A 20,685-nucleotide genomic window follows, 5' to 3' on the forward strand; every position below is an offset into this window, starting at 1 on the left:
ATAGTTTTATTTTCGGTTTAGATGTATAAATAGGATCTATTTTTAATCTATATATTCATATACATGTATATATATCCCCACCTTAGAGGTTCTTCACGATAATTGTCTTCAGACAAAGAGTGGGATTTCTTCTCAGCGGGTTACATAGTAATTTTGGCCACTGTTTAGCATGTTAATGATATAAATTAATAAAAAGTGTACCAAGTCTATTTATATACAGTCGATTTCAAACCAATATATAAATATACAAATAATTTTACATTAGCAAGGATTTTAATATTGTAGTATTGCACTTTCATTTTTCGCTTTTTTTTTACACATACCTTTGTTTCATGTCTTGGAAAGGGGGCTCCATCCTGTAATCTTCATTCACACTGTCCACAGCTCAAAACTGACATTAAGCACTTGTTTATTTTTAAATACATCCTTAAATGAAAAAAAATCAACAGGGTATAAATAGCTTTTAAATATTTAAATGTCAGCACTGTGCTCCATAGGATCACACCAGGAAATACCAGTGGACACTTTCACATCATACCACATTTAAAGGGCTTAGATTTTTATTATCTCCATGAAAAGAGAGAGGGCAAAGACCTACAGGAATAAAGAGGACGATCTCAATCTCCTTTTTATTTTGCACTCCTGAAAGTGTGATAAGCCCTAATTTTGTAATGCAGGATAAACAGGATGGCTTCCCACATCCTGCAGGATGGGATAACTGTATGAATGCACTTAGTTATAGAAATTAACCAAGCTGCTGTTCAAACTGCTTTGAACGCATAAGGAGTTTAGTAGGCAACAAGATCTAAACGAACTTTTCAGTCAAAAATTTTGTAACTATTAAATTAATCAAACGTGCCTCAAAACATGGATGTTCTAACAAACTGCTTGGGGTTGCAGCCAGTTTTACCACTGTAGGACACAGAGCAATATTATGCCAAATAATATTTGGCCAGACCACGCTTATAATCAGAGTGCAACTCACGTGACTCATCTAAGGACCAAACCAAACATTTTAGATCCACAGGATACGGTCCACAAAAAGACCACACGCTCTGATTTACAGGGAATGCTGTCCTGCAGGGATAAACAAATCAAAGTTGTGAATTCCATAGCGGCGTCAGTTCCTCTATCCCCAAATGTTAAAGGCAGTAAAGCACAACCTCACCCGTACCGCTTTTCATTACATCCACACTTTCAAACAATTACTACAAACATGACACTGTCAAATACAATTTCAATATGACTAAAATAAAGAAAATTTATTTCTTAAAGGCACTATCAGTTTCTCCACAAGCTTTGTTTTGCACACAGCAGCTCAGAATAGAGATGATTAACTGAAAGAAGGAAAATGGATCACTGTGGCTATTTTTCCAGTTACTCATTATAAAAGCTATGTCTGCACATCAAGTAGACAACGTTTCACTTTCCCTTTGTGGTTTGCTGGTGTTGGGGAAACAAAAAAGGGACAGAATTATCATTAAAATTAAGAATCAGAGCAACAGACAAGGGGTTAGTTACATCTACATATAATTTATTGTCATCTGGCAGGATTTCAAACCCATGACATGCACCTTCAAGCATTACAGGCTGTTTTGTAGATGGGTCATCCACCATAAATAAAATCTGAGGCTGAAATCAATTGACCTGACGTGCACCCTGTTCCACTGCCTAAGCACATACCAGGTCTCATATCCGATTTTTAGGAGGCTTTAAAAGACAAAATGATAAGGGCTGATGAGCAGTTACTAACAACAAGCCTGTAGGAGTGTGTGAGGCATGAATGGGCCAGAAATTCTCTGTGGGAATACCGCAGGCTTTTACCTAGCTAAACGCTGATATCATCATGAGAGCTACCAAGAGATATAGAAATCAGTATCATGAAGCGGTAATCTTCACTTTCACATGAGATAGGAAATGACCAAACAAAAAGAAAAAAAAAGAGGACTTTTTAAAAATATTTTTTAAAGAGTGACTGGACCAAGGATAGTGCATTTCTCAGGCAAGGTAATACAATTTTCCTATCTTTACTGCAGAAAAATTCAGTTCTTAAAAGACAGTATTACACTGAGTTGCAGCAAGATCTAGGGTGTTTGACTTAATACAGCATCTAATTTAAAGATGGTTCACTTGGAAAAATTTATTTCCTTTTGCCAGGTAAGTTAACCAAGAAATCCCAAGTCATTTTGTCCTTAGGCAAGCAGTCAAATCCTCCAGTGTCCTAGTAGGGTGCTTTTTCCAGGCTTGACATGAAGATCCCTTGCAGGGCTTTGGTGTCACAACTCACTCACATTGTCACCCCACCCATTGTCAGTGCTGAAGCACAGCCAGAGTCCATCAGAAAATCTCAGAGACACAAATCTGCCTTCCGTGGAACAGGTTATCCCAGTGGTACCCAGCTTGTACTGATACTCAGATACATCGCTTGCCAAGAAATGTGAAGATTTGGCACTTTATGGTCAGCTAAAACCACTCAGCCAGTTTCAGATCTGACTGGCTGGGAAAGAGCCATGAGGAATTTGGTAACAAAGCAACCAGCCCAGTAAAAATCCATTCCCATCAGCCCACAGTGTGGCCCGTGGGCACTGAGCACTTTTGGATTACCCAGCAAGAGGGTTCCTTCCAGCTTGTCCACACCATTTAATTGGCAGAAGTCCACAATTCTGCTCCCAACAGCAAATTCATGCCCAGGCTGGAGAGGAAGTCATTTGACTCAATCAGTTGTCATTCCTTCCCCTCTGTCAGCGTGAGGCTTTCTGAAGGATCTTCACTCGGCTGCAGTCTCAACAGGTCATTTCTCTCTCATCAGATCCCAAGGTAAAAGCTCCTCTAGCTCCATTTACCTTATCCAGCTCTCCCCATTGTCAATTCAAATCTGAACGAGGCTTTTGAAGTCTCTCAGTCCTCTTTTCTTGTGTCAGGAAACCTTTGGGACATTTTATGATCTATATAAGCACTAAGGCAGGACCACAAAATGAATCGTATTAATATAATTACAACCAGTAAAACCATCAAAAGGACGGATTCCATATTTAAGCTAGAATAATGAGGTAATGTGAAAAAAATACTCTGGGAGATCTAATTATATAATGCAGTATTCAGTTCTGCACGGCCAGCCCAGCAATTCCTCTAACATTCCAATCAAAGTGATCTCACTAGCATGTGAGAGAAGAGTCCAGCTGACAGATTTGGGACATATAACGTACTATTTAGTCAAGAGGCCCCATGTGCTATTCATAAAGAATTAACAACTCTTATATTGACAATGACAGTATTGTCAGAAGACCTTTGGAAGGGGGAAAAAAAACCTCCATAAACTCCGTCTCTGTGAAGTTGGACTTCTTTTTTTTTTATTTTTTTTCTGGCCCCTCTTTTCCAATGCTGATGTAATCTCCAAACATCTCCAGCAGCAGCTGCTCAGCGAAACCAGGCACCTTCTCCCTAGTCCCTTTCAGCAGCACACGCAGCACTTTCCAGCTCCCTCAAGACAATCAGGGCCTTTCTTTCACCAATTAGCTATCACTTCAAGAGTCCTGCGCTGTCCAACGAGCTCTTAAGAATGGTCTTTGCAGGAAACAACACTGGAGGAGCTTTTTTTTTTTTTTTCCCCCTAGACAAATGAAAAGGGGAAGAAGGGGAGGGGGAAGAGGGGGAGACAAAAAAAGCACAAGAAAACAAATCAGAACACAGAAGCTGTCCAAAATGCATCGCTCATTTAGTACATCGACAAACGCAGAAATGTCCACGACAGCCAAGGCTGGAGCGAAGCGCGCGCACAGGCACAAAAAAAAACGCTCCTGCTTTCTTTAGGAGATAGTTTGTTTAGTCAAATATGTTAAAAGGGTTTCATAGAAAGAAGTGCTCTTGTTACAGCAAGCCTGAGCCGTGCAAACTTTAAAGGCAAAGAAACTCCTGTAAGATTATGCTCTGTTTCCTTATTTGGCTTTCCAAATGTAAAGCAGCATTATTTGAAGTAGACACTATAGGAAAGAACTCGGTTTAGCTCACTTTAAATATAGATGGATTGATGAAATGAGTAATTACTGGAACTGCTAAGATCTTTTAGACTCACTAACTAGCAAGCTCCTTTCCCCAGAAACCGCACTTTCCATCTAAAAAGAAATTAAAGACTGATTTGAAGACATAAAGCTTTGGGAATTCTACATTCTTTTTCTCTTAAATTCAGGACATACCTTGAGGTCCTTGGAGGTGCCAAGTCCTCATCAGAACTAGCACAAACTCCAGGGCCCAGTTCAGAAGAAAACAAGGAAATTTTATTGATGTTTAAGCAATTCCTTGCCTGGGCCTGGACATGTAAAGTTGTGAAGGCAAAACTGGGGAGGATCAGCAGTTAGTGAAATGACTTGGACATGGTTCAAGCTATAGCCCAGTGGCAGAGCTGCTTCCTTGCTTTTTAAAAATTCTGCATTAAACCAAACGTCATACCAAAATACTGACTTGTCGGTATCCTCTCGAATTACCACAATCTGGTCAAATTTGTCCTTGATTGGGGTAACCCCACGAAAGTCACCGTGTGGCCTACCACACAGCCAACAGAAACACATTTACACTGCAATTAAAAAAAAAAATAAAAAAAATAGTCTGTTCCCTTTTATTGACTGTATCAGAAGCAAAGCCCTGGGCTTTGTAAACAGTTCAATGGCAGAGCAAAGCAAATACTTTCAGGGGTTTCAGAAGTTTGTTCACACTAATGGGTGTTCTCAACCACCACAGGGATTGTTTAATGGAGGTGGAAAGTGTCAGAACTGATCAGATTGCTTAAAAGGCAGAAAGTCTGACATATTGCCCTGTGTGCATTTATGAAGGAATGGGAAGCAACTCAAATTCCTCTGGACAGGAAGGCTCAACCAAGGGATGAGGTACACAAAATCAGGATTAAGGAGGAATCTTTGTGGAGGTGCACCAAACAATGTCTTTTTATACCTACAGATTCCAAAAGCTGCTGAGTTTAAAGGGACTGCTCCTTTCATCTAGCAAAGATTTTGCTGAAAAAAAATGCAGCAGGCTGGAGAGAACAGGTAAATACACATATATATGTTACTAGGGTCACCTACAGCTATAGGAAAAAGGATAAAAGGGGCCCAAAAAGTCTACCAGCTTGCCCTAAAGCAAAGTCACAAAATCAACTATGTCATTCCTGACAGCTGTTTCTACAACCTGCTCTTTTATTTTAAGAGACCCATACCCGCACAGATGAGAAGAAAGGAAATCATCATCTCATCTGAAGGGGATTTCAGCAGGAAAAGCAGTTTGACAGACTGCTCAGTGGCTCTACCCGCTGCAACACAACCCCTGCAAGACAGAGGCTCCACAGTACAACTCATTCATTTTGTAGCTGTACAATTAATTAGTTGAGGCAGCAATACCTGAATTTTTTTTTTTTTTTTTTTTAGAGAAGCACTATCTTTGTACCGGCCCATCCGGATGGATGCAAGGAAAGCGCATCTTTTGTGACAACCCTCTTCTTCCAGCGTGGTGCAATGCTGCTGGTCTGCGCTCCAGACACCGATTTCAGCATCAGCTGTAATCCAGCACATCCCACGCCTTGGCCACCAGCTCCAGCTCCCTCTGTCAGTGTCGAGAGCCCAGCGGCTATTTAAGGGCACACCAGGGATGAATTGGGGGCTCATTCCAGTGCCAAGGGAACAACAGGTGCCTCCTCCTCCTCCTCCCTGGGCTCACAAGCGGCTCTCAGCTCCGCCGGCTCCGGCGTTCCCTGCGAGGTGTCAAAGCCGGAACAGAGACGGCACATCCCTGGCGCCTGGCAGCGGGATGTGCCCGGGACAGGCTGACACAAAGCCGGGGAAGCTTCCACGCCGGCTGCCCGGGCAATGGCAGCTCCCTGGCTCCGCATGCCACGGCTGTCAGCTTGGCACCCTGCATTTATTCACAGGCAGGAATGCTGCCCAAGATGGAAGGACGGTGCTTTCCTGCTTGGATTTCGCTTCTCAGGACAGATTTCCTCCCACGGAAAATTAATGGCACGGCATGAGCGAGGAGAATTTAAATGCCAGATGAAAACTCGTGTGGCCAGATTTTAGAAAACGTGGTTTAACACAGTCAGTTGTTCTTCGCCTATTTGCAATTTTGAGAACGAGTGAGGAAAAGCATTATGTAAAGCCTATACATTGAGCATTATTGCTTGGATTTTCCCAAATTTACTTTTTCACACAACAGATGTTCCTAATGTCTGGCACCATTTTTAATGATGTGCCTTTTTTGATGAATGCGTGCTGTATCACCCATAAAAGCATCCTCTCTGTTCAGAGTTTGTTTTGTTAAAATCGTTTTTCAACTAGTCATCTCTCTAGGGAACAATGACATGATAGAACAGTATTTCTGATGGGTAATATATTATTACTAACATATGTTTTCATCACAAAACCAATATTACTACCCTGTTCTGCCATAAATATTTATTAAAATCCTCTAATTTGAAACTATTTCCCAGACAAATTTCATATTTCACTTTTAAATTATCACATAATTAACTGTCCTGGTAAATGCCCATTGAAGGATAGTTTGGGGGGGGGGAAAGTACATATTACACAGTCTTGTTGACTTTTAAAATGTAAGGCAACAGACTTCACATCTCATTTTCCAATTCCCTTATAAAGCCATCTTCTAAAATATCACCACATTCCCAAAATTTTAAAATATCAAGTAAACCTATAAGCGACAAAGCAGACAATACAACAATAATCACGAACCACCCAGTGTTAGGATCAGCTTGAAATACATCCCAAAGCAAAAGCAAATTAGAATTAAAAAATAGGATATTTGACTTACTACATTTTCCACACATTCAGAAGCCAGGATATCTACCAAAGGGAACAGCAAAGAGTTGCAGGTGTTGGCAAGGCTAATAAGAAGTTCCAAGTTCTGTGTTAAAAAAAAAAAAAGGGGGAGAATTCAAGATCAGCACTTATCTGTCAGAATCACATTCCTTCTACAGTTATCAAAAAGGCACCTTGCTCCAGGTTACATACATGAAACCTCCTGAGCAAACATTCTACATCACACTGAAAACAAAATACCACTTAAAAAAGCACCAGATCAAGGAGTCACCACTTTAGAGGACAAAAATCGGACATTCAGAGTCAATTACTGCTCCACATAAGTTGCGATAACGTGCTCATATCAAGATCATTCAATCTTGCACTGAGTCGAAGCAAAGTCAACACCTGCCCCACTGGTTTTCCCCTGGAAAATCCCCACTCCTACCACTACAGTCAGTTCGGTATGCCCATTTCCATGATCGAGAACAACAAGGACAGAAAGAAGATACTTCATTTATTACAAATTTCATCCCTTAAGACTAACTTCAGCCTCATAAAACCAGAAGTGTTAGTAGAACTCCAGCTCATCCTCAAAGGTGTTGAAAGTGAGATTTAGATGCAACAAGAGAGCACGCATCGCAGGAAAGAGCAATAAAATGAAGGGAAAGGACTAGAAGGAAATGAAACAAAACCTTATAAATCAGTCTTAAAAGTGATTATATGAAGACATCTGTATTTCCAAAAAGACTTGATGAGATCTCTGCTGTCATTCCATGACCACCTCCATGTGCTGCTGGATGGGACAATGGTCAGCAGGAGACACCTTGGTTCCCTTTAATTTCTGGGGATTTCTTACTAGGAATGTGATCAGTACATGACCCAGTACTAGCAGAATAGATCACATACACGCCATGATATTTAACTGAGGCAATCAATTAAAAGATTAGTAATGCCCAAAATGTCCACCTAATTGTGAACAAATACAAAAATACAAAAGACTTTGTGACCCAACAGAAAAAATCAGGGATACATATTTAAGACTGATGTCATAAAGTTCAGAACAGCTTGTTATCAGTTATTACCTCCTTAATTATTATCTCCTTAGTGATCAGAGAGACCATACAAAATTTGCAAAGTTTTCACACTCAGCTAGACTTTTTGAGGTAGAAAGAACCTCAGGGATTTTTACTGGGGAAATTAAGAAATTATCACCAAATTTAATCAGGCACAATGATCTAGCCCTAAACCAAACTTTCCTTGTGCTCTCCTTCAAAAAAAATCCATCAGTGGACTTTTTATCCCCATTGAATCAATAGAATTCCCATTAATTCCCATTAATACAGCAGAGAATTTAATAGCAGAGTACTATTTCTGATAAAACAATGTTTCAACAAAATGCCTGTTTTTTAAACACAGAAAACTGGCAAAAAGTGCTTCAGTTTTGACCAAGTATTTTCCAAGAGCTGCTTTTCAGACCCCTAAAATTCCAGATCAGTACAAACCAGACAGATCACAGTCTTCAAACATGATGCAGTCAAGGCACACATGCATAAAATCCACAGTTTGAGCCTTCTGACGAGTGCTGTGGTCACCTATCTCTGGGATATCCCCAAGCCTCCCTTGACTTAAAATCCTTGTTTCCTTTTCACTGTGCACAAACTAGACTGGGACTTTCAGAAATGTCACAGGATGGAAAACTCACTTCCCTCTCATCTGCAACTCCATGTCTCTGGCAGACCAGATCATTTGGATGATGCTCTGCCTGTGCTGTACCAAAAAGAGTTCAGACCCAAACCTTCCTCTGGTTTACAACTAAATTTGGGTGTCCTGGTCATCCTTTGTTTTGACAGCACAAGCCAGCTCAGACAGAAGCAAACAATGACACAGCTGCCATTTTCCTACAAGGTCCACCATGTGACAAACTTAACAACTGAAGAAAAATTCAAACTTTCTAAAATGAACCATAAGCAAAATGTGCTTTGGCGAACAACGGACCTTGGAAACGACTTCAAGATTGTATCACCCCACTCATAAAATGCAGTTATTGAAAAGAACTGTTATCCTTTTTAAGTGATGGAAGACAAACATTTCACATGCTGCACTGACACTGCTCCAAACCTCATTTTTTTCTATTCAGAAATGAAAGTTGGGCTTTCAGCAAACTACATTGTGCTTTGAAGAAGTTTTTCATTCTACTGGTAACAGGTTATCCTGCTTATTTTAAAGTCTCTTTGCACACAAAAAGAGGGGGAGCTGGGGCAAAGAAGGAAAGAAAAGAGTCCATTTGAAAAAATTACACTGCTAGATTACAAGAGTTGAAAGCTGGTATGTAACTTTGCTCTGGGTGATCAAACTGCTAATCAGGAATGCTGTCGGGAACAGAATGGAATTCCAAATAAATTAGCCATGTCCAAGAAGCCAATACAACACAGGATTAAGGCTTACAAAGAAAACAAATTTATTCAGCCTACTTTATCAGAATTCTTAATAACGTGTACTACTTTTTCTCATCGCAGTCTGAGTTCTTCCACTGGAACAGTGTGGAGAAGGAAAAATGAGTCACACTTCATAAATCTCCTACTTGTACAGACACCTAAAAATGTTACATAGAGCAAGTCTCACAATGTCATTATGTATAAATACATATGCTTATCACAGCCAGGGGAGAAATATGCAAATTTATTTCTCCAACTTTATTTCCAAGGCACCTGACCAAAGAAAAGATGCTACACGCTTCTGTGAAAATCTACAAAGCTGAAGGAAAAGGTCAGAACTTCATTGACCTCCATGCTAAAATGAGGTTCAACACCATTGAACAACTAACTACAAAAATAAATCTTTCTCCTCTATGACAATCCCATTGCATCAGGTTTTTTATCAAGTATAACAAGAAAAAATTGCAGTACTGCGGCTGAGGTACTGTCTGCAACTCAGAGCATATTCTATTTTCACCTCTGACAGCATCCCAGAGAAACTCTTCATAATAGCCAACGCCAAAATCACAGAACATTACAAGATGTGCTTAAGCTCCTGCCGCTCCTTGAACTGGAACTTTAATCTTTATCAGACTGGTTTTCCTCAACTGTGAAATGGAGATTATAGTAGACTCTTAGTGCTCAGTAATTTGGAGACAGAACTACATTTTTGAAGCATTTTTGTAACAATAAAATTTTAAAAAGGAGATAAAATACTCACAAGAAGTACTTCATGCAGAATCCAGACACATAGAGAGAAATCTTCCTGTAATAGAAGTGCATGTATTATCTCGGCTTCTGAAAAAATTAGGTAAACCATAAACAAATTCTCACTTCAAGCCACATATTGTCTAGTACACTTATTTACTGGAAAATAAGAGACTGAGGACAATACCACTTGTATTTACATGACTCTGCCATATTTCCCTGAGAATCTGTGCACGCAGGGATTTCCTGTAACAAAATTCATAGAGCAAACCACCAGCTGAGTTTGAGTGTTGGGGATTCATTTGCCTGGTGGTTCCCAGCAACAGCACTGCCCTGCTTTCCAAATGACCAAACTGCACGAGCCATTCCATATCCATGGTTGGTGTGTGTTAGGTATTTTCTAAACAACTTTTGTCACAGAAAATGGGGACTCCCTGTAACACACCAGTTGCATCCCCTCCCCTTCCCATAATGAAACAAATTACTATTTACTACCATCACTGTATCTAGTATTTTATTCAAGCACAAAAGCACATGCTTTATCAAGTGCGACTTACAATTTTTTTTATTTTTGGTTTTTTTTTTTGGTCAAGTGTTTTCTCCTCCCTGTAAGAAGATATTTTCATAAATACAGAAAGAAGAGCATATACTCCCAAATCCCCTTCTCTGGAATTGCACCTCCTGAGAGTGAGGGTCAGATGATGAAAGCCATTGCTGTACCATCAAGACATGTGACTGGAAGGGTTCTGTCTATACCTCAATGCCTCCATTAAATGCACATTAAAAAATATTTGATTTGAACAAAATATTTTAAATTAAACTATGCTGTTTGCTCAGGAAAATAAACCAAGGAAGCAACAAGCACAAACAAAACTTTGCATGAAGACCAAGGTAAAATGCTGATTTTCATTTTCAGAAGGGTCTCCTTGAATAAAAACTAAATTTTTATTATTAACTACTGACAGAAAAGTTTTGATTTGGGGAACAGCAGAAAAGGGCACTGTCCCAGAGATTTAGAACACATCAATAAACTGTTTCAAGTCACTTGAGACAATAATTATGGCAAATGAACTACTGGTGTAAAAGATGCTACCTTGTTCTACCTCGACCTGCCAAACAGGGCTGTGTACACTCGGCATTAATGGACAATTCACGGGCTCCAGCTGAGCACACGTGCAAGTGCTCAAAGAGCTGGGGTGGATTTCTGCATTTCCAGCATACAGACCCGGGATTTCTGAGGGAAGAAAAGGAGGATGGCTGCTGGCAAGGAGCAGTGCTGCCCCACTGGCTCGCTCCTGGCTGATGGCAGGCCAAGGAGATGCATTCTGGGTTGCCACACAAAATCTTTGGCTTTACAAAATAATGTCCTAAGTTACAGTTCGATCAGCAAGTGCACTCCTCTTGTACCCTGAAAACAGCATGCTTGAGGTACATCTGAGATTTTTTAACGTTAAGAAAAAAAAAAAAAAAAACCAGAAAATAAAGCAAGTAGGTGAAAGGTAACTGTATCACTTTATAGACACAAGCTACCCTCTGATTACAACTAATTAAGATATTCAGCAGCCATAAAACAATACCTTTTTTTAATCAATGTCCCCAGACGGCATTCACAGCTTTTTGTGATGACAAATGCCCTTTGAAAGAGTTAATAGGCAAAGGTTTGTACTGGCAATGAATAGGGCCACCTTTAATTGATCCAAGAGCCTTAGAGAGCCGTCTTATAGCATGATGATGTATTTGGGTTGCAAGTACGCCAAAATAAGCATAAAGAAAATCTGTAAGACCATGAGACCTTTCATTTTTTTCATTGCAGGGTGGGAGAGGAAGGGGGGGAACTGCTGGGGAAAATGAGAGAACTATGATGGGGTTATCTTTGTGCTCTGGCACTTAAAATAGATAAAATGACAGAAATTTTGAGGAAAAGAGAGGAAGTGATCAGGCCATAATTCTTAGAATAAACGTCAAGATGTACGGAAATGTACAAAACAAGGCTTCTTCAGAATAAAAAAAAAAAGCCATGAAAAAAGAGGAGATGACCTAATGGTATAAAGAAACATTGATTAAAGAAATACCCAGAGGGAGAAAGATATTCCATCAGCTTTAACAAACACTGCATGGCCCTACATTCCCTCTTAACTTCTCAAGTAAGGGGAGAAAAAAATATCTGTAGAAGAGGTAGTCACATGGATCCATTTATAATTTTCCCCCTTATTCCCCGCTCATCTTTTGCATGGTTTTGTTCAAGATGTACAGGAAATGTGCACACTAAAAGTGACTCACAAAATTAAACATGATAGGTTAGCTGTAAACATTTTACCCTGAGCAGCCAAAGAGGAAACAAAAAAAACAAAAAACAAAACAAAACAAACAAAAAAAACAGAAATATTTTCATAAGGGATATAAAATCCACTCAAGTCATTTTTTTTTTCTTTATGAGACTGATTATACATTAACATTACCTAGTAATGAAGAAGGCAGTCTATCCATGCTTACACTAGACTTTCATCAGAAATTCAATTTTGGAATCCCTCCCTCACACAGCAAAAGCTAAACTGATTTCCTTGAACTTTCACAGGTGCAAACTTTGCGTCCAGGTAGAATTTTTCTGGAAAGTCTGAGACAAATCACACAAGAAAATTCTTAGTCTAAAAGACTATTTTCAAATGGAATTACTGTGCAAGCATACTAGCAGCAATTCTGTTTAAAAAAAAAAAAAAAAAAAAAAACACTAATAGAAAGTTGTTGGCATCTGAGATTTTCTTAGAAGACAGATATGGGAGGAGCTAGGAGAAAAAACAGTTGACATCGCTCCTAAAAATAAAGAAGCAGAGCAATAAAATATCCTGCTCCAATATATGCATCCAGATGCATCAGGAAAAGTGAGTCAAGTCCAGTTTCAACCTGGAACAGGGAACAGAGAAGCTGTTCTCAAATTCAGTTCATCCTGCTCATCCCAGAGCCGTGAAGGAGCCCTCTTCTAGCAGCCACTCAATAGAAAAAGGTACAGAGCCTTCATTGTGGTCTGGGTAAAAATGAGGACTGAACTTACCTCTCCAAAGCAAAAGAACTCATATAGGAGTCTGAGAACAGCAATACATTCCCCCATTAGGAATATTTGCCTCCTGTGAGTCTTCCCCTATGGTACAAAGCTCTGAGGAAAAGAACAGATAAAAACTTCAGGTCACAACTTCCAGACATTTTCCCAATTAACCATTCCAAGCCCACATCACCAACCACCACAGAATTACAACTTCAGGGCACAAACCTCAGCAGATGAGGAGAACCAGGATATGTGGACAGTGGCAAGCTACCATGGAAAGTGGAGACAAGCTGTGCACATCCTTACTTACTTCTGTATGAAGAGACTCAAAATACTGTTTGCATTTTGTGTTTTGATTTTTGCTTTCATTAAAAAAAAAAACTAATAATTTTGAGAAAGTCTTCTCTCCTTGTTCCATTCACTTTCAATTCAGACTCTCAGAATCCTTTGTAGCTTAAAGCCAAAATGTTTCCTCCCACCTCATCAGGTAACACGTAAATTTTAGCTACCAATGAGTTTTCTGAAAAGTAAACAAATAAATTAAAAAAATAGGATATACAAAGTTGTTTAAAGGCTATCAAGTTCTTTAGGAACAATTTAAAAATCAACTGCTTTTTGTGCAGGAGACAGCAGATGGACTGCCCATCCCACTCTCCCCAAGCATGGCAAGGCACCAGTGTTTCATAAAATAGAAGTTAATCATATCACAAAATAACTATCTCCAGTGGCTTCCTATTTGACAGGGGGGAAAAAAATGGCTTTTAAAGGTCCCTTCCAATCAACTCTACGATCCCATTCTGTGAACTGGTACAATCAGCTTATTTGTAGGATGCTCCATACTATTGAAGGTGGTATTTCTACTGCTGCCCTTGGGGACAGACTATAGAAGAAGAACCAACATTCAGATCCTGTTCACACACATTCAGTTTCACTAGAGAACACACTGACAAGGGCACTTTGGTGGCTAATACCAGCAAAACCTGAGCCATTTTCCCAAGTGAAGCCTAAAGGGTGTATACAGGTCTGTTTGTTCACAAAGAGACAAAACACATCCCACCTGGAAGCATCAGTGGGAGCCAACAGAGCCCTACCAGGATGGCATCTCTCTACAGATTCAAACTGTATGGCTACCAATGCCAAAAATGTGAGTATCTCATATCCATGCGTTTATCTTTGACCAAGCAAACACCGTACTGATGAGAAACTGAGGCATAGAAAGCCTGAATATGAAATGAACCCAGATTTTCCAAGCGCCATCTATTTTATAGCCGCCTCATAAAGCTAAGAGAAACAACATTTTTAAAGCCAGTTCATGTTGTTCTCTTGAAGGAATTTCTGTATTTGGTTAATTTTCACCCCTGCTCACACGTGCACACACACACTCCTGGAACTGCTGAAACTAAGACTTACAGGTGGGGAAAGCTGATGAAGAAAGAGAAATGGGTTTCCCAGTGTCAGAGATGGACTGAGTTTCAGAGAGAAAATTAAAACCCACCAGGTTTTGGCCCTCATGCCAGTGCTCATACAAAAGTTTCCCAGGTTCCTTATAACCCTCCTGAATAATTTATATTTTTTAAAAGCAGTCTCCAGCAAGCTTTACCTAACAGCTAGCTGAGTCTCCTTGCAAAATGTGTTGTTTAACTGAGGTTTAACTAGACTCTCATCTACAATCCCAGGCCCAAGTACTGAGGGAAACAAATCCCTCAGCATTTTCCCAAAGGAGGCAGAAGGGGTTTTCATGCTGTATCCTAAGAGGTAACAGGCACAGATAAAGTTGTGCTTTCAACTCCACCAGCATAAATCCTCAGGAACTCCACGTTGACACAAACCTCCACCCTAAACTCTCCAAGGACTCCCCTTGACTCAGCTGAGGATACTAAGGATGCAAACTTTGATCCTCTTCCCCCCCCGCCGCCCCCCTAGAAATCTGCTTCACAATTCAACACCTCTGATGTAAATCTTTTAAAAGACTGTGATGGCATCAAGTCAGGGACGGGAAGGGAGGAAACGCGTTTCCGACTCCTCTGTGGGGAGACCATTAGGAGGAGGGTTAATAGCCCTGGGCATGCGATCAAGTTAAGGTTTGTGCCAGTTTCCCCAGGCTTTCCCTTGCCATCACCAGCTCACCCTCATCTCCTCACCGAAGACAGCTCTCAGGCAGAAGCACAACAGACCGCTGGGAGGAAACAGCAAGATCATCACACAACTAACTTATATGGACAAAGTATGAGACAGGCCCAGGGAGGGGAAGGAGGGAGGCAGCCTCCGATATCTTCACCTTTGGAGCGACACGAACTTAATGTACATCCAGCTCAAAAGCTGGGACGTTGGGGGGGGGGGGGGAAGCTGGAATCCGGACCTTCCCAACATGTGGATGGCAGCCCCGAGCCTAAACAAGGCTGGAGTTAGCATTCAGAGCACACAGCCCAGCAGAGTATGGGAAAGGGATAGAGCAGCCCAAAGAGCTGGCGCCACGAAGTGACGAGCAGAGCGCAAGTGATAAAGATTTACTGCGAGAGAGGAGGAAACAGTCCACTGGCCCGATTAGAGCTGTGAATACCAAGTTGTTCGGGGAGGATTTTGCAGCTGACTGATCACAGGCTGTCGGAGCAGGCCTCGGACAACAGCTGCAAGGCTTGCTGGGCTGCAGAAACAAAAGGCGCCTAGCACGGTGCAAAGAAAGAGTTGACAGGTTGTTGTTAGCAGTGGCAAATGTGTGAGGTATGTCACTGTGTGTGAGACGGGCTGGGCTGGGGTGGTGGGGAAGAAGGAGGGCAAGAAGCACAGGCAGCGCTCAGAAAAAGAGGGGGCGTCGCGGGGGATGGAGGGAGGGCAAGGACACAGGCTTGGTCAAAGCATTTTCCTAAAATCAGGCCGGTGTTTGTAACAGAGGACAATCACAAGGTCTGTTTACTGCTGCCAAAATGAATTAGCCCATCGTCTCATTTATAGGACGAATCCGGTGGCGCAGACTGTAAGGTGCATGGCATTAAAAGGACTAATTAGACAATTCTGGCAAATCTGAATTAAGACCCTTTCTTTCTTTGAAAGCTGGAAAGCATTTCTCAGGACTCCAGTCAGATGGCTTAGGTTTTGTTGGGCCTTTTCTTTCTCTTCTGAGAAGGGATATCTTGTGCAATTCCCTAACTCACAAGGGTCTGCTCTAAATTCTGCTCTGAGCTTCAAGAACAGTTGTTAGGAAGCTGCTGGCATTTACATCATATTTAAAAAGGTCCAAACGAAAATCCCGGATTCTGCAGGAATTCAGCTCCCAGTCCAGGGACAGACTTTACAGCTGGCCCCTCCTGGGCTAAGCCAGAAGCCCACATGAGAACGAACATACCTGAGCTGAGAGCCTGCAGCTGAATTCTCATTGACACGCACAAAACAAGCGAGGTTTTTCAAAAGCTGGCTACTAATCTGACACCCACCCCCTCCAAATCCAGTGCCTGCAGCCAAGCGCTTTTCCCAAGCAGCTCTGAGCTTTCTGGAGCCATGGTTCACTAAGCGTGTGAGTGCTGGGCAGGAATGTATCAATGAAACCCCAGAGATGATCAAAGACGGGAGCTGGAGAACAGAAGACCTTACTTTCAGCTCCCCGTTTGGCAAGTTTAGGATTCAGTTCTTGAAGTCTGGCAACATTTTACTCCAATTGTGACCAAAACAAAATGTTCCAAACACCTCCGAAGCAGTGGTGCATGCTGTTTGCACACAACCACTGTATTACAGTGGTCACTATTAAAATGTTTTACAAGCAGTTAAGGTTACCATGGCGTTCACAGCATACTCATAGAAGGGGGAATACCATGAAATTCACGGAAACATCCAGCACAGGGAGCTGCAAATGTCAGATGTTTCGTAGGTAATTAGTGACGTTCTGTAAAGCAGAGGCTTCTTGCACTTTAACACAGGTATCTATCACCAACAAACAGGAGACGCTAAGAAAAGCACAGTGGCCTTTATAGTGTTCAATCAATTATACAAACCAACCTTATTTTGATTTTTCTCTTCTAAATGGTCTCTGGGACCCAGTTAGGCCAGTCCCAACGGGCAGCACTTGATACGCTGTAAAGAGAATTCAGAACAAGAGGCATTTCAAGTCTCCTAACACAGCTCCATTCTCCCAAAACATATATTAAAAAACCAACCCAGTGTGCAGAATACTCCATCTAGGGGCAGAAATGTGACTCAAAATTTCCTCTGCCTTTGCTTTGACATGTGTTAACCTCATTCTACCAGGTCTGAGTGCATGATAAATAATCAGACATTTCACAGAGGTTCCAAATAGCTCTTCCTCAGTATGAGTCCATAGATTTTTACTCGTTATTATTTTAAATACAGAGCTTCCAGCTTGAGTTTCCGCTTAACAGTGATGAAGAACACAGGCACTACTTTTATGCACCTACTAGCAACTACAAATATTATCCTAGGAACAATTTGTAATCCATCATCCCCCCATATGCTCAAAGTTTTCAGCTGAAAAAGGGTGGCCAGTGAGCTCAGCTAAAAGGAATAATGAAATGCCTGCAGGACTACTTGTGTAACTATAGCTTTGCATGCAATTGTGCTTCTGCTGGAGTCAAAGCATAGTCTGAATTTGACTGCAATGGGAGCAGAAATAATTTGTGGCAGAAGTATACTTCTGAGTCACAAAACCTCCCTGTAGCTGGATAATTCAACATCACTTATGTTTAATGGAATTTGTTCACCAAATGTATTTGACAGCAATGTACGTGGTAGACAGAAGCAACAATTCACAGGCTCTGAGAAAACCCTAAAAACATAAAATAATCCCCTTTAAGACCTTTTTTTTTTTTTCTCTTTTAGAAAAAAAAAAAAAATAGTTGCAGAAGTACATCAAGCCTTGCCTTCCAATGATGTTTCCTTTATACAAATTGCTTTCAGCTGACAAGTCCACTGGTTTTCCACAGTCAGCAAGGGGTTACAGCTTGGCCGTAATGTCACAGCTTTCCACTGCACTGTGTCTTGCTCTTTGTCTCTCCAGTACACAGAGGCTGCTTCTGAGGCTGCTGTAAGACTCTGGAAAGTAATCAAATCGCTTCCTACATTTGCTCTCCTTAAACACCTCCACTTGATCCCCTCCAGCCTTCCTGCTCGGCCTCACAGCACAAACTTCATACTTCATAAATGCAGAGGTTAGAATTTTCTAGACACCGCTTTAATTTTTCAAATAGCAATCCAATTACTGAGCAAATTGGCACATGTGCCTGGTTACATAGTGACTTGGCACTGCCTCCACTTGCTGCTGGCAGTGATGAATGCGCTCCCCCTCGTCTATCTGCCCCAGCCTCTGAGCCAACACCAGTGACCACATAAGGAGAGTGCCTGGCAGCTGCAAGCCCGAGGTGCCAAGAGGCAGATTGTGTTCTGTAGCAGCAGGATCTGGGTCTGTGACTGGCTTCCTGGCTAGTCTTTTGTAAGACCTTTTCCATGGCCTCTAGGTTGGCTCTAATGAAGCCTGTAGAAATGCCTGCAGGGAGCTGGTATAGAAGTGAGTTAAGTCAAAGGTTTAATTTAGTTTCTACAGCGAAGTGAATGTATATTGGCCTTCTCTTTCCACCCTGCAATTATATTCCTGCCACATTTATGTGAAAATACAGTATTCAGTCAACAATAGGAGCGCATTCCTGGGTATGTCTGCACCGCACATTGGGGCAAAGATCCCCAAGCCAGTCTCAATTAACTTTGCCGCAGAACCGGGAGCAATATAGCCGTGTTTGCTCGCCATGACACCCGAGCTAATTAACTATGTGTGGCAGTAACAGAGCTTTACTGTTTCTGGCACCGACACTGCTGTCCCTGTGTGGTAAACTGCTACAGACGTGCCAGCTCACTTGGAGGTAACCAGAGGGCTCCCCAGCCCAAGTGCTGCATTGCACTGCCCAGAGAGGTTTAGGAATACGCCGGGAACTGGCAGGGATTTGTTGGCCATCACGCGAGAGTGGCGAGGCTACAGATGTGGTTACAGTAAATGTGGACTGTTCCACTTCCATCCCGGTCACATTCTTTTATTACTCGCAACATGACGGTCACAGAGCATCTTTGAGTAATGTGCTGAGCAGCTTGAGCAGCATCTGTCACATGTGCTGCTTTCTAAATATCTCACTTCCTCCTCCAGGGGCAAAAAAGCTGGACACAGATATTTTAAAGTATTAAAGTATTTCTCACATTTGCCTTTTTTTTTTTTCCTCCCCCACCCACCCAGAAATTTGGGTCTTAGTCATAAGTGAACTTCTTCAGGCTACTTAAAAAGCCATTTTCAATTATTGCAATGAAGCAGATAAGAACTTCCCCACAACAGGATAGCTTCTCCCCATCTGGCTTTTTTATGATCCCCAAGAAATTAACTTTCTTAAAATAAATGAGCGCAGGTTCCAACGACTAGAGATGCACTATGATCTCTGTAATTCAAACAGGCTTTGGTGAAGGTAAAAACAAAACCCAGCTTGCCAGCTATTCCTCTTTTGGAATTCCACCTCAGGCATACCAAGAAGCTACTGGAGAGAATCAGAGCTATTTGTCCAGCAAATTTCTGATGCAGATGGTAGTCTGGAAAATATCTGAGTGGACTCTGAACCGCACACACAAGAATATTTCACCAAGTTTGCTTGCTTGGACTTTACTGTATGAGTTGCACTTTATGGGTACAGTTGTTTGTTACTGATGGAATTTTTCCTTTCCCTTTATATTTTTTCCCCTAAATCAGGTATTTTGACAGGGGTGCTTAATGAGATGTACTCAAGAGGTACTCAATGAGTGGTTATATTATATTTAATTTATAATTCAGGAACCTTCAGCAGTGTTCAACTGTGGGTAGATGAAAAGCCCAAGGTCTTCTGTTGGCTTCCTAGACAAACAAGCCACGTTGCAATCCCAAGAACCACCATAAGGATACAAGGACTTTCTCTTCAAACCTCATCAACCAGCCCAGCTCTCCGCACAAGGCACCAAACACAGTGATAAATTTTAACACATGCACCCCTGGAGCTACCCCTCTGTACAAACACCCGCAATGGGGATGCAGCAGCGTGGATTTTAATTAACTGTTTGTTATCTGAGCGGGATATTTTTCCTCTGTGCTCTCAGTCTTTGCCACAACTCTGCACGGGTTACTTGGAGCCACTTTATACAAACACCACTAAATTCTGCACGGGTACCAGGCAAGGTAAAGTTACACGCACTGCTGGTACGCTTCATGCCGTTTTTCAGGAGTCTGTACCTCTGCATTCCAGTGGTGTCCAAGAGAAGGATAAAACCCCCAGGGCTGTAGATGAAGCACAAACCTACTGCCATCTTCAATACCTTCTACGGGAGCTGGACACCGGAGCCGCACTCCTGGCCACAGGCCTGTAGGACACAAGGAGGAGTTAGTTATCCTACAGGAGCATGTGCCTCTCACCAGGCACATGAACGCCCCAAACATGCCAAAGCTAGCAACATTGCTGCAGCCAAGCTGTGCTGGAGCTAAGCATGCACTTAAGAGCTTTGCTGGATGGCAGCCATTTACAGATGTACAATCAGTACAGAGACACAGAGGCAGAGACTTCCTTCAATGGGTCCTCTGAATTCTCTTCCTGAAGACACATACTTGGTCATATCAATTAACACGTTTAGAAAGCCAAATACTCTTCTTCTGCTTACA

The 20,685-nt window shown here is 41.6% G+C and overlaps 2 protein-coding genes across 4 annotated transcripts in view; both read right to left on the reverse strand.

Annotated features, from left to right (window-relative positions):
* Window positions 1-1,429: 1,429 nt before the first annotated feature.
* Window positions 1,430-17,065, reverse strand: SMIM38 (small integral membrane protein 38). Its single transcript, XM_040068421.2, has 5 exons — window positions 17,013-17,065; window positions 13,032-13,133; window positions 9,996-10,040; window positions 6,811-6,903; window positions 1,430-3,610 (listed from the first exon to the last, which is right to left on the reverse strand). Exon 5 carries the CDS (start codon window positions 3,028-3,030, stop codon window positions 2,899-2,901), a length of 132 nt encoding a protein of 43 aa, XP_039924355.1. The 5' UTR covers window positions 3,031-3,610; window positions 6,811-6,903; window positions 9,996-10,040; window positions 13,032-13,133; window positions 17,013-17,065; the 3' UTR covers window positions 1,430-2,898.
* An 859-nt stretch (window positions 17,066-17,924) lies between these two features.
* Window positions 17,925-20,685, reverse strand: part of TPCN2 (two pore segment channel 2) — a 47,469-nt gene continuing 44,708 nt past the window's right edge. Inside the window, exons 25-26 of one of the 3 annotated variants that reach the window (XR_005701487.2) lie at window positions 20,263-20,390; window positions 17,925-18,062 (exon numbers count right to left, since the gene is read on the reverse strand). Coding sequence is in view for 1 of the 3 variants with exons in the window: in XM_040068410.2 (XP_039924344.1) it covers window positions 20,339-20,390 (52 nt within the window). In the remaining 2 variants the exon portion in view is untranslated. Of the gene's footprint in view, window positions 18,063-18,083; window positions 20,391-20,685 lie in introns of those variants that run through there. The other 2 variants (XR_005701489.2, XM_040068410.2) reach the window with 2 other exon arrangements.

Source organism: Hirundo rustica, chromosome 6 (assembly GCF_015227805.2).
Source record: "Hirundo rustica isolate bHirRus1 chromosome 6, bHirRus1.pri.v3, whole genome shotgun sequence".
Lineage (NCBI taxonomy): Eukaryota > Metazoa > Chordata > Aves > Passeriformes > Hirundinidae > Hirundo > Hirundo rustica.

Excerpts from the sequence above, each read along its gene's own strand:
- SMIM38 (XM_040068421.2), bottom strand. The coding sequence starts at position 3,030 with ATGGAATCCGTCCTTTTGATGGTTTTACTGGTTGTAATTATATTAATA.